At 40.4% G+C, this 24654-nt stretch overlaps 1 protein-coding gene across 1 annotated transcript in view; it reads left to right on the top strand.

Moving 5' to 3' along the window:
- Positions 1-24654, top strand: part of khdrbs2 (KH domain containing, RNA binding, signal transduction associated 2) — a gene marked incomplete at its 3' end in the record, with an annotated part of 120580 nt that overhangs the window by 57972 nt on the left and 37954 nt on the right. The window contains exons 3-4 of the mRNA XM_080448671.1: positions 6882-6998; positions 15590-15736. Of these exons, the coding sequence (XP_080304797.1) occupies positions 6882-6998; positions 15590-15736 (264 nt within the window). The remainder of the gene's footprint in view (positions 1-6881; positions 6999-15589; positions 15737-24654) is intronic.

Here is a 24654-nt window from a genome sequence, read left to right as displayed (position 1 = left end):
AAAGGCAGATGTGAAAAATGCAGGGCAAGGGTTTTTCCTTGGCCTCTAAGGAGTGTGCAAAGTTTCAAGCGGATCGGTTTAGTTATAGGTAAAAACGCGAATCGGCCTGTCATAGCACCACCATGAGGCTGATTTGAAAATTTTCTATCAAATATGATTTTTTTTTTTCTTCTGGTCTCGATCTCGACTTTTTTATATTTGGTGACCCCTAGGCCGGGTCGTAACAGTTACATAAATGCTTATTCAATCATCCAGATATTATTATTAATATTATCAATATTCTGAGACTGTGATACACATGGATTTATAGTGTGCCTTGAGATGTTGGGGTAAAGGAAATGACTTAAAATTGATTGATATTTTTTCACTAGACATAAACCACAAATGTTTTCTGTTCTGTCTAAAGGTGTTTGTGTTACAGTAAGTCCAGCATTTATTCTCTCCACTGACCTAAAAACAAAGAATATCAGACAATGTAAAAGATGCATCTTGTAAGGTCTTACATCTTTCACTAAGAATGTCTGTGTCTTCAATAATCCAGATGGTTCTCTCATATACGGCATGTGCCATATATAGACAAAACACATCACTCACCTTCTAGATATATTATAGTCGTTATAATAATCTGTAAAACATACAATAGACTGTCAACAGTGCTTTTTAATATGTGTTTATTGACAGGATGAATATGAGCCTTATGGATGCCAACAAACACTCATCTCTATAATGTAATGGTACCAGTGTTACATAGTATAGAGCAGAAAACCACTGAGTATATTGTGGTTCTCTGAGTTATCATAGAGCTTGTTCTCACTAGGTAAACGCATGTAAACTACGTCTCCCACCTCCAGCTCTATGATCATTCCATTAGATGTATATTCATTACCCCCACCAACATTGTATCCAATGTTATAAAAGAGTCTCTGCTCATTTTTATACATCTGAATACGGAAATACCCTGATGAGGCGGCAGTAAATGCAGTGAATCTGAAGAGATAGGCTCCTTTCAATGGTGATGTGAAGATACCTGTGAGAGGACACACATGCACACGCGCGCACACACACACACACAGTGAATAAACCATCCCACCATATTGTGGAAAACAGGACACCTTTTAAAACAGTGGTTCTCAATGTGGGGTCTGGGGACCCCTAACGGTCCTTGGAGGGGTTCCAGGGTCCCCAGCAAAATGTGTTAGCATCAAAATCAGTTTAACCACCGTAACCCTATTGTATACTCAGGCTATGAGAAATGACACATCTACAAGCTCACAACACATTGTGATGAGACACTTTTTTGAGTGAGACACTTTGACATGAACATTTTTGAGAACAATTGTTTTAAAACATTGTTAATTAAAACCAATGACATTAAACTTCTCTCATCTCATCCTGTCTATTGATTTAAACTAGAAGTTCGGGCCGCTGCGCGGCCCTCACATCTAGCGTGACGTGTCGTACACTTCGGATCGCAGATCCAACTTGCAGCCACCTCACAGTGTGAGCGAGAGTATTGTGTGAAAGTAGGGCGAAGTCGCTTATAATTTTTGGACATGGCAACACCGTGGTGAAAAGTAAGGCAAATCCGCTTATAAGCAGAGAACATGGCAACGCTGAGTGTCCTGTCCTCCCCTCTTTCTCTGTCCCTGTGTGTCTGTCCCCCTGTCTGTCGAATAAGGTTCGGTACCACATAGAATAGCCTAATTGGGTCCACCTAGGGCCCAGTCCCAGTAGGGCCCAATCACCACCTACCTGTAACTGGATTGTAAGCGTTGCCGATGTTAGTGAAGACCTTGGTGTAGACCAGAGTGGTGTCAACATTAAATGGTCCAACGTATCCAGAATTTGTGAAACCGACAGAGAAGGCCACCTTTGGTTTGTCTGTAACACAGGAGCATTATCATATTGTTTATAATATTATATGATATATACTATTAAGCAAATATACCAATCAAATGTATTAAAACTGTTGTCTTACAGTATAGCAGCTTACATCCAACTAGCAACTTCAACAAGACAAAGTAGTCAAATTAAACAGTTGCTACAGTACTCAATAGAACATTATTGATATTCTTGTGAGTTTGTGAATATTCAGTAAGTCTACAGTAGGATCTTAGTTGACTAAGTTCAGTAAGAGTGGGACAGACATTCTGAGATCAGGGCCGTGTTAATGTCAGAATGCGCCCTAGGCAACGGACAGTTGCCCAGGGCACATGCACGCGTGCGCAGCGTGCGTGCATGCTCCGCGACCTATATATTTCTTCTATGCATTTTTGTGGAATAACATTTTCAGTATTCAGTCTTCATTGTAGAACATAATGTTTGCATATACTTACTCCACAGTTCCTCTACTTGGCTCTCAGTTGCAGTTAGCTCTGTTTTTATGGTAGACAGCTGAGCACCATGGGCTGAAATCAACACAATATTAATATTACCGTAAGTCAATCATAAATACTCATGCCGTCACATTTGAGTGGATAAACTTTCCCATGTGGATTATATGGATCAAATATACAGTAAATTAGAAGATCAAAACATGTAACAACATTTGTAACAACATGTTTCAACACTGCCTGCTTCTACCTAGCTGCTCCCACTGTTCAAATTACCTTCACTTTCCTTCTTCAAGTCCATCACCTGGCCCTCACTGACTCCCAGTCTGGTCGTAAGGGCTTCCACCTTGCTTTCACTAGCACCCAATTTCACAGCCATTTCTGAAAAATATTTAGAAGAAATTTATGTTAAACATACATTTCAGCCTGGACCTGTACAACTCCTTCAAGCATCTTTTGCATAAGATGCATATTGCCTCTAAAGTCTAAACCATCCTAACCTGCATTTTCTTTTGCCATTCCTTCCATTTCGTTTTTGGTGACGCTCAGCTCCACCCGGAGATCAGTCACCAAGTTCCTCTGCTCGTTGGCTTCTCCCTCGCTGGCTGCCACCCTGGACTCCATGTTCCTCAGCTTCTCTCTCTGTTCGACCACGGTGGCTCCCAGGCTATGCACCATGTCTCTCACTGCTTTCAGCTCAGCCCAGAGGTCGGGTTGTAAGAGGGTACCTGGTTCAACATGGCTCTCTATCTCGTTGACCCATCCACTCTCTCCCTGAGCCCCAGCCTCAGACAGGCAGAACAGTAAAACAAGCACAGCCCCACAGCCCTTCATGCTGAAACAGTCTCTCTCAGAATATTGGGCAAATTCATGTCCTTATATACCCACAAACCAACATTGGTTTGCCCAGTGGAAAGTTAATGTGCAAGCGGGACATTAAATAAAGTCAAGGACCATCTGAGAGTTTCAACATGTGGTACAAGATAAGATGACCTGGTTCTGAAAAGAGCGGGTGTGAATTTATTTAATGTAATCAGCTGCTGACCCTTATGTGTCCATTTGGTTCCATTTAGTTCACTCGTAGAGTTATGGGGGTCCTTGAAATAAAAACGTTTGAGAACTACTGTCCTAGTGGGAGATAGTAAAGCAGCATCTCTAAGTTTGCTGCCACCTTATGATTTGAGTCAGTGGTGGAGGACAGATGGTTTTACCCTAAAATAAAAAATACTTTGGATGAGATTAATTCTAAAAAATAAAAATAAAACCTAATCTAGTGATATTTCCCACAATATTAATTTAAAATATGCAAATAACTTGGGGCCAACTGCATCTCCTGTCAAATTGCACCTTTGGATCGCCCGCGCGCACACGCACGCACGCACGCACGCACGCACGCACGCACGCACGCACGCACGCACGCACGCACACACACACACACACACACACACACACACACACACACACACACACACACACACACACACACACACACACACACACACACACACACACACACACACACACACACACACACACACACACACACACACACACACACACACACACACACACACACACACACACACACACACACACACACACACACACACACACACACACACACAGAGTAACAGGAAGGGTAATGACAGGGAACCGAGTCTACCGAGTCACCGAATGTTGGCCCCAGAATAGGGATGCTAGCTAGGGTTCATGCGGTTATACGTTTAAAAACATTTCATTAAAACCTCTCAGAGACATTCATGGTAATGTAGCAATTATATGAGCCCAAGATTTGATGGATGCTTACAGAAGAGGAGATGTCACCGTATGGTTCACTCTCTGTCATGGTCACAAAAAACAACAGTTGTCCCAGAGCTTTGGATCTCGTTGGACATTTGTAGTGGCCACGAGATGAAGAGATCATGGTCACATCATGTACAGTATGTTGTGACCATGATGACATATGTCACCTAGCAGTGGTGGGAAAAGTACTCAAATGTTTTACTTAAAAAAGTAAAAGTATCAATGCTGCAGTGTAGAAATACTCTGTTACAAGTAAAGGTCTTGTAAAAAAGTATTGCCATCAAAATACACTTAAAGAGTACTCATTGTGCAGAATGTCCCATTTCGTTAAAAATGTATTAAAATCTTTTGAAAATAGCAGATCTACAAGCTCACAATGTGTCGCGATGTGACACATTGTGAGGTTGTAGATCTGCTATTTTCAAATGGCCGAAATATATATAGGGCTGAAGTGGTTAATGTATGTTTTGTGATTGTAATCTAAATCTGCAAAGTAGCTAGTAACTAAAGCTGTCAAATAATTGTAGTGGAGTAAAAGTACAATATTTGCCTCTGAGATGTAGTGGAGTAGAAGTAAAAGTGTTGAAAATGGGAAATACTCCAGTAAAGTAAAAACTCCTCAAAAGTGTACTTAAGTACAGTAGGCCTACTTGAGTATATTATAGATCTCATTTATAACATTCAAAAGAGAATTGCCAGGACTAACGCTGTAATGATCAATGATACAGGACTGGTGCATGAATATTGACAATGGCTCCTATAAGTCTAGTTCATTTTGAAGCACATTGAGTCTGCTGGCTGTTGTATGAAATGTGCTTCATAAATACACTTAAAGCTGCACTATGTAACTTTCGTCTTCTACCCCGGATTTGAACCCAGTTTCTTGTGCAAGTGCTGACATTTTGTACCATTGAGCTAATCGTGCCTGCTTGCTCAGGGGATAAATGTAATCCTAACCATCAGGTCAAAATTTGTGTCAGATCCTGTGTCTACGTGAGAAATGACCTTTGACACGATCTCCATGTCTCAATAGAAGAGCAGGGAGACAAAATACAACCACCCCAATTGTATAAGTTATATTGTATTAACATACTCTACCATACAGATTGGACAAAATTACTTTTTATTCATAAAAAAAGGTTTAACTTAGTGTATAAAGCCAGTAGTGTGGTCAATATAGTGCTTATCTCTGCCAGGAGGCAAAAATAGATATTCAGTGAAAGTTCTACATGCAGTAAGGGGAGGTTAATGATTAATCAAGGGAAAGAGAACCAAACGATTTTTTTTTTTTTTTTTTTTTTAGGAGCTATTATAATACAATTATATACATGGTCTCCACCAGGTCAGGTAGGTTGTTGTGGTCCAGCAATGTTCGGAATTCGCCAATCAGGATTGAATAGGAAAAATCGGACGGAACCATCTTGATCACTTGACTACAAAGATAATATGTACCGATTTGCATGATGTTTGGACAAAATGTGTTGGAGTAATATAAAAAAGAAAAGTGTTGCAAAAATCTGCCTCCTGGTGGCGCTATAATAGGGCAATGTTAAAAGGGTGGCATTTGTTCCTCAACGAAGTGCGAATGTGTGTGCAAAGTTTCACTGCAATCGAACGCTGGGTTCATGATTTGCGGCATTTTGTTCAAAACGGGCCACTCCTGCAAAGTTTAGATGTCAATCTTAGCCAATCAGGATGGAATATGAGAAATCAAAGAGATCCGTCTTGATCACATGACTATAGAGATCATGTGTACCGATTTAGGTGAAATTTGGATACAATCTGAAGGCTTAATATCAAAAAAATTATTTTACTTTAGACGGCCTCCTGGTGGCACTATAAAAGGCAAATGTGAAAAATGCAGGGCAAAGGTTTTTCCTTGGCCTCTAGAGAGTGTGCAAACAAAGTTTTACACAGATCGGTGCAGTTATTGGTAAAAACACGAATCGGCCTGTTATAGCGCCACCATGAGGCAGATTTGAAACATTTTAAGTGGCATTTCTTCCTCGGCCTAATGGGAATGTGCGTGTGAAATTTCACGAAATTGCAAGCTGCGTTCATGATTTGAGGCATTTTGTTCAAAACGGACCAATCCTGCAAACTTTGGAGGCCAACCTTAGCCCATGAGGATGGAATATGAGAAATCGGACAGATCCGGGTTGATCACATGACAATAGAGATACTGTGTACCGATTTGTATGACGTTTGGATACAATCTGTAGGAGTAATATAAAAAAATGGGTTTTGCACAAATCGGCCTCCTGGTGGCGCTATAACAGGCCCATGTGAAAATTTGGGGCAGAGGTTCTGAATTGGCATCCAGGGAGTGTGTGTGTACAGTTTCACTGCGATCAAGCCAACGGTGCCAGAGATTAGCTGCTGACAGACGGACACACGGACGGACGGACGGATGGATGGACGGACAGGGGGTAAAACATACTCTCTCGCCATGACCTTGGAAATAAGGGACGACCCAGAAAAAGATAAAATCTCACTGTAAATAATGTAACATTTTTGTATATTATATTAATCACTTGGGTCCCAGCATTCATATTCTAGGCGGGACATGTGCCAAAAATAGCAGATCTACAAGCTCACAACCTGTCGCAAGATTGGCTATTTTTGGCCAAGAAATTTGGTGTAGACAGGGGAAAAAACGGTACAGAGCCCAACTTGGGTCCAGTTTACTATAGGGTTTAAGTAATTAATAGATAGATATCAACCATCCTTTTCCCTCTGTTTCAGTTCAATTTCGTTGGGAAGCTGCTGGGACCACGGGGAAATTCCATGAAAAGATTACAAGAAGAAACGGGAGCAAAGATGTCCATCCTGGGTAAAGGTTCAATGAGGGATAAAGGCAAGGTAAGATTACAACTTAGTATTGCTTCACATTGATAAATACAGTAAATACATGTACTTCACTTATATCTATCAAAAATATATCTACACGCCCACAGCGTGTCCCGATGTGACATGTTGTACATCTGCTATTTTGGCTCTTTTTGTAATGTTCTGAAATTCTTTGAATTTTGTAGGGGGAAAAAAAGTGCCTATAATAGCATTCCCAAAATAGGGACGCCAGATTGAAAATGGTTAACTAATACAGTGGTTCTCAACCTGTGGGTCGGGACCCCCAGGGGGTCCCCACATGATTGGGGGGGGTCCCCAGATGACACCAGTGAAGTGACAATTTAAGGACTTTTTAATACCTCAGCAATTACTGCATCAGACCATTACTGCATCAAAGGTAATCATCAAACTATACTATAAAAAAAACTGTCAAACATTGGCCAAATTGTCAAAACATATAAAAAAAACGTGAGAGAAATACCCCTATGGCAGTGCCCATACAAATAAAGAATCCCAACTGTACAATGTGAAATACAGTATATCAAGACATCAGCTAGTGTGTGGAATTAATAGCATTCAGTGTGTTAAATCAAACATTAGAGAAAAAGACAACTACACAACAGCATGCTATTAACACTATAGCACACATCGTGGCCAATGAAGTTCTCTGCTGAAGCTATTTATCATCGCAGTCGGGCAGAAACCTTATATCTCCATATTTAAGTATTGTTTTCATAAATTAGCCCTACCACCCTGTAAAATGTGTTTAGAAAGATTTGGAAAGTGAAAGTTATAGTGGTTAAGTCTGTGGGTTTTATAAATATTTAACCGATGAAAATAGCTTTGCGACTAATAATAACTACATGAGATCTAGGGGTGTCACGATTCACTTACCTCACGATTCGATTCAAAATCGATTCCTAGGGTGCCGATTCGATTTAAATTGCGATTCTGCGATTAATTGTGAGTAATTGCGGTTCGATTCGATACTGCGATTTATTGCGATTAAATCCTAGGGTGCCGATTCGATTTAAATTGAGATTCTGCAATTAATGGCGATTCGATTCGATTCTGCGATTTATCGCGATTAAATCCTAGGGTGCCGATTCGATTTAAATTGCGATTCTGCCATTAATTGCGATTCGATTCGATTCTGCGATTTATTGCGATTTTCTTCCCCAAATCGTTTTGCTTTAATTATACTAGAACATTTTAAAACAATTCTGAACAATATAAACCATGAAAAGTTGAATCATACACTTCAATGCAGCCAGATCATGTCAGTCAGTCTTTCTGACATTTATTTCAGACAAAGTGCCAGTGAAAAAGGTACAACCTCTTCAAAAAAATCTTCAAAAAATCATATCTCCTTGGTCTTTGGGTCAAAAAAAAAATTTTCATTAAAAAAAAAAAAAAAAAAATCGATTCTGAACATTTGAAACGATTAAAAAAATCGTGGCATTAAGAATCGCGATTTATTCACGAATCGATTTTTTTTGACAGGCCTAATGAGATCCATTGGAACAAAAGGTTCCTGAAAAGTGCCGGTTTTGGACATACAAGGTTTCAACCCCACAGCGACGTTATCCTGCTGGCTTGTTGGAGCCCTTGGAGCGAGCCTTATCCGTGTGTATACACAGGATAAGAGCGCTGGATCTGAGAGCTTAGCCAAGGTCATGACGGGCCTCAGTGCTCTCTGATAGAGTTACACTACTGAAGGTAACATACTGTATCAGGAGATGACAATAGACTCGCCGTAATTAAACCTCCTTTTGTGAATGCGGAGCTGGACGTTAAAGGTGTAATCCGTGAGTTTCATTGTCCTATACGTGGGAGATCAAAATTCCTGCTTGGCGAGGGGAGATACTAGGTTTGTGAGCTTCAGGTGGCACTACTGCACTTGACAACCAGTCGGTGTCCTACCCGACACCAGGGTCTACATTTCTCAATGGAAGAGTAGGCCTCTGGTAGTTGAGAGCCAGTGTTGCCAGATTCTGGGAGAGAAACAAGCAACCAGGTCTAGGAAAACCAGCCCAAAAGAAGCGACTATGGGGCCACGTGAGCACTTTAACATATACATCAGCTATTTGAAAATAGCTGATGTATATGTTCACAACGCGTCGCGATGCGACGTGTTGTGAGCTTGTAGATCGGCTATTTTCAAATAAAATCTTGCGAGGAAATTATAATAAGCAGATCTGGCAACCCAGGTTGAGACGTTCGTTTGCTCTATAAAATAAGAAATTCCATCGTGGCTACGAGCTGTGCTACACGCGGTATGAAATCGGTCGGATCAGCGAACAAACAAAAATATCTATAAATCCACAAATCCTCATATGATCCTTATGTCATCAATAGGACGTCATAGTACTGATAGAATGTCTCCAAAACGTTCACGAAATATCTGCGTATGTCCGAAATCTCGGCGGAAGTACGTACGTATTTCTTGCCTTTTCTCATGTGATTTAGGTCAGAATAGCCTGCTGCAACCCTCCTGATTTCGTGTATAAAGGGGCGGGTGTATAGAGCCGGCGAGAGACTGCGCATGATCCCATTGGTTCACCGATCTGTCCGTCAACCCCCGCCCCGTTAACACAACATTACGAGTGACGCCCACTGCACTCTGGTTGGTTGGGAAATGAAACACTTCCTCATACCCAGTACAGGCTATGGATGGGCCAGGCTTTTATTTTTTAGCAAAACTAAGCAATAAAAGCCTGGAGATCGAGGCTAAGGTCAGAATAACCAGCTGTAGATGGAATCTGGGTCTCCCACATTAGAGACCAAACATCTACTGGCCCGCCAAAGGGGAATCCCCCTGGTCCAAGAGAGATATTAGGCTACAGTGGTCGTCAGACAGGGTGGTGTGATGATGGCCGTGCCAACTCAGTGCCATCTGAGTTGTATACCGTTAGGGTGGAAATCAGTTATGATGAGACAGAGGGAACAAACTGCAGAACACGTATCGCATTCAAAAACGAAGTACCATCCAAATCAAAGTTGGTGAGGAACCTCGCATTATGTCTTGAGATATTTTGTTCACAATTGACAGAAAATAAACTGGAACAATATTCCTGAGACATTTTAACCACATCAACACAACACAAAATGAGGGTGCCGTTGTTTTCTGTGTTTTAACGGTTGATGTGCCTGTATCTTTAAAGCTGCTATCCGGGGACTTATTTAAATGAAAATAAAAACTGTGTTTTAAGTAACCAATCTGTATGGTAGAATATGTTAATACAACTCAACGAACACATCTGCAATGGTTGGAGGTAGTCTCCTTACTCTTCCATTGATAAATTGACGGTAGGTAGGGTAGGACATCTCCAGGTTGACAAGTAGCTCTGCCTGATGCTCATAAGCCCAATATCTCCTCTGGACAGGTGGGGACATCTTCTTAGATGAACGGTAGACCAGATGTTTAGTTCCCCATGCGGTGTAGACCCAGGTTCAAATCCCAGGTGCTACAGTTACGGCACCTCCTGTACTGTAATTATTAGGGAACATGAAATGTATGGATTCTAGCTTTATAACTAGCTTTATTGATTGACATTGCCAATTGTAGCAATGTCACAGGCTCCCTACCCTGAACACACATTATCACCCTACCCAGCAGGGTAATATGAGGTTAACCCATTAAGACCGGGGAAGCATCTCTGTCATTTTAAGATTTCTTTGCCTATTCAAAAATAGCAGATCTACAAGCTCATAGCGCGGCACGAGTGCCGTGCTATGAGCTTGTAGATCTGCTATTTATTTGAAAAATCGTGAAAATGTGTGCAAATCTTTGAATATCTGTTTGTCCGTAGCGAACATTTTTAACACATTGGGTGCCAGCATTTTTTCATAACAACTTACGTTGGGTGCCAGCATTCTCCCCATTGACTGCGCTTTGCTGTTTAAAGCTCTAGACTCCACGAGGAGCAAATCCATGTAAAAAAAAACATCCATTCATGTTGCGCGATGACCCTGGCTACAGCCTGGAACGATAACATTTCACTCGCGAGTTACAATGGGGGGGGATCGCGCATCGCGCATGACCGGTTTTCCCCACCGGAAACAGATTCGGAGATATAGGTGTTTTAAAGAAGGAAATAGACAGGAAGTGGATGGGAGCCATGTTTTTGTTTTTCCGGTGATCTATCTGGCCTATCCTTCTCAAGATCACAATGGGTACTCCCAGAGCTGCTCTAGCCCCGCCCGTGTGGAGAAAAACGAAAAAAACAAAAAGACATATTTCACGGTCTGGACCGTGTTCGGCACCGGACCGCTACTCTGCGCAAACACGGTTCAGACCGTGTTTGGCACCCGATGTGTTAACTCTGTTACAACTTCTGGGGGGTCCCTGGAACAAAATATTTTGAAATGGGGGTCCGCAGCCACAATTCATATAATTTTGGGGGTCCTTGACATGGAAAAAGTTGGAGAACCACTGATAATAGCAACACATTTTCTTTTCTTTTTTTCAAAAAACTAGGATTTAGAAGACATTTGTAGAATCCCCCCAGAAGCAAAGATTTGAGTTAAAAATGTTTGCTTTAAAAATATATATATTTTCAAAGATGTGCTCAAATTTTCTTGATTATTCAAAAATCTACAAGCTCATAGCGCGGCACTCGGTGCCACGCTTTGAGATTGTAGATCTGCTATTTTTGAATAGCCAAAGAAATCTTAAAATGACACAGATGCGTTCTCGGTCTTAATGGGTTAAAGAGGATTAACAAGTGCCTCTGCAGCACATGGGACTACTCACATTTTAATCCTTTCTCCCTTGCAGGCAGTGGAGATTGATCAATCAATCATTTGCATGTAAAACAGAGATCTGGCATATAGGGAGTCATATGATTTTAATTATGGGCATATTCAGATTTGGGGGGGGGATTGATTGACTGCCAATGGAGACAACAACTGAAGCCTCGTAATGCATGTTAATGCACAAGCATTATTGTCATCATCACATATTCCCCCCACAGGGCAAAGTTAATTTAGAAACTCGAATCCCCTCCTTTGAGCGGATGTGCCCTTTGTTGTGTCTTGCCTACATGTTTTGGCATTGGACTGTGTCACTAAACATAACAACCCACATAAAGATCCTTCTCCAATTTATCCTTGTATTGTTGCTGGCAGTTCAAACGGCATAGTCCAGTTCTTTATGCTTACTTAGTTTTTGATTAAATTGTTGGAAATCATTTGTAAACATTTCTAAACTGTTTTCAAACAGTATTTGTATTCACCGACCTTAAAGAGATAAATTCCAGGTATGTTCAGACATACAAAAGAAAAGAAAAAAAGTCTGTCCTGATGAAGGTCTAACGACCGAAACGTCGACTTAACGAAGAGCATTTTTTGCAAGTTCTGAACAGTGGAGCGGGACCTCTTTCTTTGATTTTATTATCAGAGATCCACTTCTGAAAAGAAAAATAAATTAAATGAATTCTGAATTCAGAGTTCAAATTAAATCTTTGAACTAGTTTGGGCTCACAGTTGTGGGCTTGTCGATTGGCTATTTTCACAGTTTTTGTACGCCACCATTGTACAACGAAGTATAATACATGGTTAGCTTAATCAGACTAATTTATTTAGTCGATTATGAAATCTATTAATTGCTTTTCATGTCAATTTGTTTATAAAAGAAAGACGCACGCACGCACGCACGCACGCACGCACGCACGCACGCACGCACACACACACACACACACACACACACACACACACACACACACACACACACACACACACACACACACACACACACACACACACACACACACACACACACACACACACACACACACACACACACACACACACACACACACACACACACACATTTGTGTCTGGTAGAATAAGCAGTCAGAAGAATAAGCAGTCAGATACACTCACTCATTTCAAAGCTTGGCGCAAATCAACATGTATCTTCCTCTTGGGAGCATTAAAGGGATAGTTCACCCAAAAAAGTACAAATTTTCTATCGATTACACACTCCATGAAGTCTTGAATTCATGGAGATTTTCTTTGTTTTGGTCGCATTCCTGAGCCAATTAATTTGATGACTGTCGGAAAGATGCTAATGTCTCCGGTAGGAGACTCAAAGTTGACACTTTGAGTCTCCTACCGGAGCCGCCGCCGGGTCATTGGCTTATTGGCTTAGGAATGCGACAAAAACCCCAAAATCTCCATGAATTCAAGTCTCCGTGGGGTGAGTAATCGATCATTTTGGGGGTGAACTATCCCTTTAATTTGCACAGGAAAAACTGGGGCCAAAACATACTGTAAGCCCCTGTAGTCGTCCAGAATCAATGTTCAAGTGATTGTAAGTGCATAGTCCGTCTTCTTCGTCAGCAATGGAAATTAATAGTCAGGACACAAGATAAGACAATAAGACAGACAAGTAAGACGCGCGAACGCGGGAAGCGAACGGCAAAAAAAAAAAATAATAATGAAAAGAAATCATCTAAAAAAAAGTAACCAATAAAAGAATATATAAAAAATAGAAAAAAATTCTGCGTTAAAAGGAGCATCTTAGAAAAATACAAATTCACAAAAAAAAAACTTTGAATGTTTTTGAACAATTCAACAAAGTGTTTGAAGTGCCTGTTTCACCCACTTCCGGGGGGCGGAGCCAAAATCCGAGCCCGAAGTATTTGTTCGTAGACCCCCACTTAGGGGGGGTAGAAAAAGTTTGGGAGCGATTCGGGCACTTTTCATTTAACATGGGGTTTCAATGGGGAGTTTTTAGGAGCCTTCTCCGGGGCGTGGCTTCCGGGGGAAGGGGCGGGCTTAAACGCAACCTTGACAGGTGTGTTCAGTTTTCAAAGACCTTTCATTTGATGTATGGTACGTCTAAATTGGACATTTACTTATCTCAGAGGAGCTGCACACAGGCAGTGCACACAGGCAGTGCACACAGGCAGTGCACACAGAGACACAGAGACACAGAGACACAGAGACACAACCCAAGCAGGGTTACATAGTAAGCTCCACTTGGTCGGAGGCGCGCCTCCTCCCGCGTTCGCAATAAGACAGATTAGACAATTAGCACTCCAATACTTGAGAATATATATAGCTTAATGCACCTGAAACTAACTAGATCAGGTTGTCAGGGAATGTAATCAGGTTATGGTCCTATAGGAAACAAATGCAAGAATCTCTCACATCAAAGCCTCTTCAATGTCTGAACGTCTGCTGAGACAAAAGATGTTTGCGCAATAAGAGATAACACTAAATTGCAATCCTGGCAAAACTCATTATTGAATTGCTTTTAGCATCCCTCTGCAATTGTAAGACTTTGACATAATGACTGGTGCCTTATTCTGTCCTCATGCTGTCCTGGCATTTTGGACGAGCTAGTCGAGCTCTAGCGACGCTTCAATAATAAATGATCATGCAACAAAAATGTCAACAATGCTTTTTCTTTGATAGCACAAACCATGACTGATGCGCTCCAGTTCCACACGCCCCAATTCCAGAATTTAAGGCTGATTATAGAAAAATTCCTTATCATCAAAATCACTATTATATTAATAATTTCTTCCAGCATCAGCAGAACAATTTAACCCATTGATACCTGGAACGCTTCTGTGTCACTTTAGATGCCTTTGGCTATTCAAAAATAGCAGATATACAAGCTCATAGCGCGGCACCGAGTGCCGCGCTACGAGCTTGTAGATCTGCTATTTTTGAAAAATCGAGGAAAAAAAAAATTTGTTTTTTTTTTTCAAAAAATTGTTAGGATTTAGAAGATATTTCTAGAATCTTCTCAGGTCTTAAAGGGTTAAGCTCAGAAGTTTCCTTTGAAGTTGTAGGGCAGAGATGTAGTCACTAGTCAGGCATGTACAAGAAAGTTTTCTATAATATGCTTAAGGATGCAAGTGAAGTAAAACGAGCAGGTACAATGAGCTTGAATGTATTTATTACTTTGTCCGTTAAAGGTACACAAAAATTGTGTACCAAAATGAAATGTATACAATTAACCCTTTAAGACCGGGAAAGCATCTGTCATTTTAAGTTTGGCTATTCAAAAATAGCAGATCCACAAGCTCATAGCGCGGCACCGAGTGCCGCGCTATGAGCTTGTAGATCTGCTATTTTTGAAAAATGTTGTACATTTTGTGCAAATATATATATATATTTTCTAAAGCCAACATTTTTAACTCAAATCTTTGCTTCTGGGGATTCTACAAATATCTTCTAAATCCTAACAGTTTTTTTGAAAAAAACCTATGTTGCTATATCAGTGGTTCTCAAACTTTTTTCATGTCAAGGACCCCCCGAAATTATATGTATTTGGCCACGGACCCCCATCTCAAAAACATGTTGTTCCAGGGACCCCCCTGAAGCAAAGATTTTGTTAAAAATGTATACATAATATATTCAAAGATTTGCACACATTTTCACGATTTCTTTCCAAAAATAGCAGATCTACAGTACAAGCTCATGAGCTTGTATATCTGCTATTTTTGAATAGCCCAAAATAAATCTAAAAATGACACACAGATGCGTTCCCGGTCTAAATGGGTTAATAAAATATTCTGATATTATGTCATGTCAGTTCTCTTCATGTGGACAGCAATACTTGATCTGTTTTCTTTCATCCGCAGGAAGAAGAGTTACGGGACAGTGGGGAGGCTAAATATGCCCATTTGAGTAACGATCTTCATGTTTTAATTGAAGTCTTTGCACCGCCTGGAGAGGCTTACTCCCGCATGAGTCACGCCTTGGAGGAGATTAAGAAATTCCTAGTTCCAGTGAGTTTAAATCTTTACATTAACTTTTTTTTCTGTCCAGGTAATGGGAATGACTGCATTTTTGAAGCGTCACCACTTCACCTCCACCTTGACAGCTACTCTGTCAAGTGTGTATTTTCTATTTTTTATTATCTGGGGGATTAATACATAGTTCTAAGCCGACTTGGCTGACAAAAATTGTCCGTCACTGGGAAAATAAAAGGCTGGGAAAAGAGGCTTTGGCTCAATTTTAAAACTCACAAGTGTACTCCATTGGAATTTAAATGAAATTGTTTTCACCGAACATTCATATAAATGAAAATTATAATTTTTATTTCAACGCCTGTTGGGAGCATAATGATAATTTCTACAAATGCGCTAAGTCGAGCCGATTAATTTGTACAGTTGTCACAAGTGAAGATAATGACTTAATCAAATTACCAAGCGATGCTCACAACAGTTCAAATATAAGGCACATAGAGAGACACCGGGACCGCAAATTCTAAACTGCATGCTCTTGCTAACAAGAAAATATAATGTATTCCACAATTAACAAGTGTAGTATGGAACCCTCTCCCAGGCTCCTCTAACGTATGGCCTGGAGCACTTAGCAGTAATTAATATGCATAGTGTGTACCCTCCCTGAGTCTAGGCAGTAAATATTTATAGTGCTTCAATTGTGCAATGCCTACAGGAAGAGGTGCTGTATGAGTGTACTTACTGTTTCTTCCACCATCGAGAGTATCGAGTATCCACTATCAAATGTATTTCTTATAACAGTGGTTCTTTTTCATGCCAAGGACCCCCAAATGTATATTTATTTCGCCGTAACCCCCCCCACCCCCCCCCTCTGAAATTATTTTGGAAGCAAAGATTTTAGTAAAAAAAAAATCACTTTAAAAAATATACATATTCAAAGATTTGCACACATTTTCAAGATTAAAAAAAAGTAGCAGATCTACAAGCTCATATGAGCTTGTATATATCTGCTATTTTTGAATAGCCAAAGTATAAAATATGGTTTAAAAAAGTGGTTAAAATGATTGTGACGCTATAACAAATTTTGCTGGGGACCCCCTGGTAACCCCCCTACGGACCCCCGTCGGTCCCCGGACCCCACTTTGAGAACCAATGTCTTATAACACGTCTGCTTCCGTTACCGCTGCTGCACAGAGTAGACCAAGGCATGTCCTCCCTGACACCCCAATCAGCAAATCCCCTCACCGTCTGTCAGACAAGGGAAGACCAGCAGAGGTGTATTCACTTATTTCTCAAAGAAGGGAAACGTGTTCCTGCCCGTCTCTTTTCTGGACACATACCTTGCTGTAAAAACTCTGTGGTTTAGCTTATTAGGTACCTACATCGTTGAGTTCAAGGTCAGACTAAAACAACAGCCTGGTTTCTACAAGGATGTTGAGTTTGGTCAGTTGGCGCTGTCTGTTTTATTTGTTTGTTTTTTTGTGCTCATTTATCGTGAGCCCCATTAGCTTCCAAGTTTGTGCCGTCTCTATCCTTCAACCGTGTTCATCAACAAGCTGTGAGTTTTCTCACAGGACTGCCACTGACTGATGTTTATTGTTGGTTGCACCATTGCTGTGTGGGATAAAAAAACAAAACAAACAGAGAATGGGGAGTCTCTGATCAATTGGAGCTGTGGCACCCGCCTGGCACAGCTCATTATATACTGTAGTACCAACCCTCCCAGACGGCCAAGTCACACGTTTTACTTTAGCGAGCCACTGTCACACAACTCACTGTTTGTAGGAAAGATCCATATTCATGAACAGGAGGGTATACTTAATTACTTAAACCCTATATACTTTGTTGCACGTCAAATAGCGAAAATAGCAGATCTACGAGCTCATATAAATAGGCTTAATAGATAGGCTATATTCACCGATTGTTAACCCGTTTTCACAGAATGCTCGGCTATTATGCCATGACCAGAATAGGGGTTGGGGTTCATGTGCTTAAAGAGACACCATCATATTCTCTATACATGTAGGTACTGCATATATTTGTCTACAGATTTGTTGAATTGATGAACTTGCATATAAGCAAAATAAATCCGCACACCAGACCTATTTATTTGTGAGTAACGTTTCGAGCCACGAGGCTCTTCGTCAGACTTTGAGAAGTCTGAGGAATATTTAAATATTGTGGTGTCTATACTCCATAGACTATGATTACCATCATTACTGAATCAGACCTGAGGCCTTTTACTAAGCCTTTTGCGCCTCATTTCAGACACATTCTACACCTAGAAACATTTAATTACATGTAAGGTGCAAAAAGCCTAGAAACGCAGTTTACTTAGCATTTTAATTGCACCTTGTGTGCGTATGCATTTAAGGGAGAGTCGCGTAAATAGCGAGAGGAGATATGAGTGTGGTTGATTCCACATTGTGCGAGGATCAGTTTTGCATAGAATTTGTCCACCTCTAAAAACAGGTGCAAATTGGTGCAGGCAGGCTATATTGAAGGGCTCTTGTAGTGTAGTGTTTTAGTGTAGTGGATATGGCAGTAAATGTAGCAAGGAGACAAGATTTCCGATCAGTCTCGAAAACACGCAAATCAAGAAATGACAGATATAGCCTATAGAGACTAACAGTCACACAATATTTACTCTCAAGCCTGTGTGAGCTTGTAGATCTGTTATTTTTGGCGTGCATTTCTGTTGAAGAACAAGGTATTAATTAAGCTTAATCAAAGACTTTGACTTTGAAGCTCGCCTACACTATCTGCCATCTGGATACACATGAAAAATATGCTGAGCAAAAATCTACACAAAGATCTGTATTTATGAAAAGAACACTTGATGTGACACTCTCCACATGCTATGCAGGTGCTGTATGCAGATTGTGTGTTTTGGCGAGTCGCAAGGGACCGGTTATAAATGTGACTTTTTTGCTGTTCTTAAACTTTAAAAGCCTGTGTTCTGAGTCCAATGGAGTTTCCTAGAAACATTAATGCATTTTAAATTGGTGTATTCTGCTCAATTTCAGATAAAAATAGGCTACTTTAAATAAAAATTCCACTTTGGCCTCCTAGCAAAACAGACAGTTGGCTACAAGTACACTGTTTTCTCAGCCATTTCGTCCAACAATTTAACCTGAGTTAATATGAACTTATATATATTTTCACATTGTAACTCAAATCTTTGCTTCTGAGGGTCCCTGGAACAAAATATTGTGAGATGGGGGTCGGCGGCCAAATAGGCTACATATCATTTTGGGGGTCCTTGACATGATACCACTGATATAGCAACGCAAGTTTTCACAAAACCGTTTAAGATTTAGAACCGGCCTCAGGTCTTAATGGGTTAAGCTCTACTTCAAATGCAGAGCGTGGCTAGAAGGCGGCGGTCCCATTCAGCGATTGAGTAATTAGCTGCTACCTTCGTAAATCAGACATTAATTCCGTGCAGTGCACCTTACCAGCACAAACCACTTAAGGCGCAGGGCAATTTGCACTGCACCTTTGATTAATGTAATTGTGGCCCTGATAGTGTTGGGAGTCAATCGAGGTTTCCCAAACACAACAAACAAACAACAAAACGTTGGTGTGAATACTTTACATTATCAACAGAGCCAATATGCCTCAGAATAGATGACCACTTTTCACTCTAATGGGGACTTCGTACTCCGCCTCAGCCTGTCCCACTTATGGTCAGCATTTTGTATTCCATGCGGTATTTTCTTTTGCCGTTTGATTTCATTACCTGAATTATACCACACTGATTCACTATTCAAGTCCATACTGGATGGAACAAGTCAAAAATATGTGTTCATTAGTATGTTCAGCCCTGTTGCATTGCCTCGGTAAAACAGGACGTGTTAAATGATGTTAGACTTGCTGCCTCGCTTTCTAATTGGTGTGCAGTTATGGAAGAAGTACTCACGTCAATACCCTATTGTAGAAATAGTCCGTTACAAGTACAAGTTCGGTATTAGAAATTTACTTGAGTAAAAGTACAAAAGTATTGGCATCATGTTAAGTACCAAAAGTAAAAGTACTCATTATGCAGAAGGTCGCATTTCACAAGTTTTGAAATGTATAAAATGTGTACAAATCCTTTGAAAATAGCAGCTTGTAGATCGTCTATTTTCAAATTGCCAAAGTATACATATATAGGTCTGAAGTGGGTTTGAAAGGATAATCAAAATCTACAAAGTAACTAGTAACTAAAGTTTTCAAATAATTCAAGTGGAGTAAAAGTACAATATTTGCCTTTGATATGTAGTGGTGGAGTAGAAGTAAAAATATTGAAAATTGGAAATACTCTAGTAAAGAAAAAATACCTCAAAATGTTACTTAAGTGCAGTACTTGAGTACATGTACCTAAGTAACATTGAGTTACTTTACTGTTGGCGTGCACACAGGTGCCAGGACAGTCTGTGATGTGTTGTTTAACCCCATGAACCCTGGCATCCCTATTCTGGGCACGTCATAGGTGAACTCGAACTCGAATTCGATGAAAATAGACGAACGTTTGCAGAATATAGCTGATCTACAAGCTCTCAGTGCATCACAACGTGGCACTTTGTGACCTTCTAGATTGGGTATTTACGGCAAAGAGAATAGGCTCTATGCACAGCAGCCATATTATCACTTCCTTCACTGGTGTTACTAATGATCAGTGGTGGAAAGTAACTAAGTACATTTACTTAAGTACTGTACTTAAGTACAATTTTGAGGTATTTGTACTTTACTTGAGTATTTCCAATTTCCATTACTTTTACTTCTACTCCACTACATCTCAGAGGCAAATATTGTACTTTTACTCCACTACATTTACTTGAAAACTTTAGTTACTAGTTACTTTTCAGATGTAAATTATGATATAATGAAACATACATTAACCACTTTAGCCCTATTTCATACCTAGGCTATTTGAAAATAGCAGATCTACAAGCTCACAACGCGTCGCAGCGCGACGCGTTGTGAGCTTGTAGATCGGCTATTTTCAAATATTTAGTACTTTTACTTTTGATACTTTAAGTACATTTTGATGCCAATACTTTTGTACTTTTACTCAAGTACATTTTTTATTCTGGACTTTTACTTGTAACAGAGTATTTTTATATTGCAGTATTGGTACTTTTACTTAAGTAAAGAATTTGAGTACTTTTTCCACCACTGCTAATGATACTAATGAAGGCTCTGTTCCATTTAGTGTAGTACAGTGGTTCTCAGACTTTTTAATTTCCACGACCACCATAACTCTGAGGGCGGATTCAGACTATGGTCCCGGGTGCGCACCCTGGACCACTTGGCAGAGTGTGAATGTTGCCTAACGTTCCCCGAAACGGATCCCCGTACCGTACCGTACCGGGGACCGCCTGGGGAGGTAGTCTCAGATCCGGATCATGCGTACTCGAGTACGGAACGCTGCAATGTGAATCCATCCGTACCAAAAGAAGGAAGTGGACTGCTAATCGTATATCATTTATATATTTTTATAATGACACATTATTTTACCTGGGTTATATCTTCTCATAGTTCTACTTGAATGTTTACAAGAAATAATAATCCCGCTAGTGTTTGAGTAGCGCAAGCAGTGAAAAAACATTTAAAAAAAAAAACATGTGTAGCGAGTGCTGCTAGCTGCTAGGACAAATATAGCAAGGATTAGTCCGTGACGTCACTGCTAAAATACCAAGGATGCGTCAGTGACATCACTGTCAAGCGATAATTACAGACGACGTTACATTGCAAGGTTTCAAAGACCAGCGCACACACTGCTTTGGTTGTGTATAATTGTTCTGTTTATATTATAACTCATGACAGCGTCAGGAACACAGTCAAACTTTATTATTAACTCTAAACTCTGACAAGTGACTCTTCTTCTGTGAATGACATTCTCATCATCCCAAAGCCCCATACTCCACAGCGCCCCCATGAGGCACATATTTACCATAATTAGTTGAATGAAGTGTTCTCGGGTACGGAAGAATCTTGGCCAATGTGAATGTTGGCCAGCTGGGAGAGGCCAATCGTACTCGGGAGCGGTTTGAATCAGTCGGACCCATCCACCCTGAGAGTGTACAAATGGAACCAAATGGACCCTTACGGGTGCTTTTGGTTCCATTTGTACACTCTCAGAGTTACACACCCGCAAGGGGTCATTTGGAACCCCCTCAAGGAAAAAATGAGGGTCCCTGGACCCCAATTTTAGACGCCACTGGTGTAGCAGAGTGTTTCCAGTGAGCCAACGTGCACAACATCAGCACCCTGACTCTGTTTGACCAGAATGGAACAGAGCCTTCATTAGTATCATTGGCAACACCTGTGAATTTCTTCACACTATGGCTGCTGTGCATAGAGCCTATTGGTGTAAAGGGGATAAAAAGGAGGGGTACAGTGCATACCCCTGGGGGGACAGACAGACAGACAGACATATTCATACTTGCAAACAATGCAAAGTGTGTACTGTATGCATGCATGCATGCATACTGTATACTGTGTGCAGTTTTGTTCAAACTTATTGTCCCCTTGTTGACCTGGAAAACGCACACACTGTAGTTCAAGTATCAAAGTAAGATTTTAAACAGTGGTGTAAAGTAACTAAGTGCATTTACTCAAGTACTGTACTTAAGTCCAATTTTGAGGTACTTTTACTTTACTGGAGTATTCCCAATTGTCTATACTTTTACTTCTACTCCACTACATCTCAGAGGCAAATATTGTACTTTTACTCCACTACAATTATTAGAAAATGTAAGTTACTAGTTACTTTGCAATTGTCAATTATTATAGTATAACACATTAAGCACTTTAGCCCTTTTTTATACATAGGCTATTTGAAAATAGCCGATCTACAAGCTCACAACGCGTCGTATCGCGACGCGTTGTGAGCTTGTAGATCTGCTATTTTCAAACATTTTAGTACTTTTACTTTTGGTACTTTAAGTACCAGTACCAATACTTTGTACTTTTACTCAAGTAAATGTTTAATTCTGGACTTTTACTTGTAACAGAGTACTTCATTGCAGTATTGATACCTTTTACTTAAGTAAAATATCTGAGTACTTTTTCCACCACTGATTTTAAACTGGCAATATCAAGTAATGGAATAGTAGCAGTAAGAGTTCATGCCATATGTGGTCAGTCCTACAATAATCCGTCTTCTGTACACAGCTGGCATACACAGTATACCTCCCTGCTGAGCGGTGTAGCCAGAGGCTGTGCTATTTGTCAGCAGAACAGAAAAACCGGGCGAGAAGGAAAAGCTCTGCTCTAATGGGAGCCTCTACCATTTGACCCGTTTGCTCATCAATCAATCAGCAAGCTCAAACTGAGGGACCACGGGTCACTACAGTGCCAGTACTTGATCTCTCTCACGATAAGCAGCATGCGGCGAGTTCTGCACGCCAGTGACCCGACGAGCTCAACTAGCTCCAGGTGTGCGGTTGGAGGTGACCGTGTACTGCTCCCTGTGGGCACAGGACGGAGCCAACAAGCACATAACCTCTGCCCCTTGAACCCAGTGGCTCTCAGACTTTTTAATTTGAAGGATCCCCAGTTCTCAGGGTATTCATTTTTAGGACCCACAGACCCCCATTCGTAAGGGTCCATTTGGTTCCATTCGTACACTCTCCGAGTTACAGACCTGCAAGGGTCCATTTAGTTCCTAACTATCAATAATTTGAGGTACTTTTACTTTACTGGAGTATTTCCAATTGTCAATACTTTTGCTTCTACTCCACTACAGTACATCTCAGAGACAAATATTGTACTTTTACTGCACTACAACTATTTGAAAACTTTAGTTAGTTGCAGATTTGGATTATTATTACAAAACATACATTAATCACTTCCGGCCTATATCATTTCGGCCATTTGAAAATAGCCAATCTACAAGCTCACAATGATCCAGTGGTATCACTAAAACCACTGGACCGATCAACGCCAAATTTCTTGTGCATGCTGCCAGTAAGATTTTAAATCGGCCTCATGGCTGTCAGTATTTTGTCAGATTTTGTTCAAACAAACAAAAATCATGAACGCATAATCTGAGCACATCTTTTTGCAATCACAAGTTGAGTAATCTCTCAAAGATTAAATGTATTTATATTTTTTGCATCAAATGGCTTCCCAGATTGCAAATTGAGTGGCCTCTGTAGAGCTCACCTCCAAAACCACTTTCACTTCTGACCAGAGTTGGGTCACAAATGTGAAAAGTGTGGTGGTGGAAATCCCAGTTCCTCCTGCAGCGTCCTCTGGTCCTGACGGCTGCAACCCGCAACCTACAGGCCCATCCTACAGACATGGATGGGCCCTGCTTAGACCACCCGGTGGAGATATGCTCTCTGCAGAGCTGCCCTTTCTATTGTTATTTGTGTGTTTATTCATGAATGTAACTGGTGGAATTATGGAATTTTCTTAATTAATACTGAAATAATGAAATAATTTCCCATTATCCTTCAAGGCCTTAGAGGAATACGCATGAGTGCATTTATTTCAGTCAAACAGCTTGATTATCCACAGAATGCAGGATAACAAACAGAAAAACAACAGACATGTGTGATCATAATGGATCTCATTTACTGGCTCCCCAGGTCATATCAAGTCTGTCTCTTTCATTCTGTATTTACTCATTCATACCGCTGTGTCTACAGCTCAACTTTTACAACCGGGAAAAGCTCATATTGGCGACTGTTACTTTAGAGAGTATCTAATGATTAAATGTTATTAAGGCTAATTTATGCTTCATTGCACAACCCTTTTGTCCCACAAAATGACAATTATTTCCAACTGAAATATTTTTCTTGATCAACTTATTATTATTATTTTGTTTACAAGTCAAATTCTCATTAATGTATCCATTGTAATGTGATCAAATGGATTCTTGCAATTACACTATCAGAGTTAACCCATTAAGACCTGAGGCGATTCTTAAAAATGTTTTGTAAATCCTAACAGTTTTTTTTTTTTAT

This window comes from Gymnoscopelus braueri, assembly GCF_963280865.1.
Source record: "Gymnoscopelus braueri genome assembly, chromosome: 14".
NCBI classification, from domain to species: domain Eukaryota; kingdom Metazoa; phylum Chordata; class Actinopteri; order Myctophiformes; family Myctophidae; genus Gymnoscopelus; species Gymnoscopelus braueri.
Note: the sequence above shows the minus strand (reverse complement) of the source record. Positions and strands in the feature narration are given on the sequence as shown.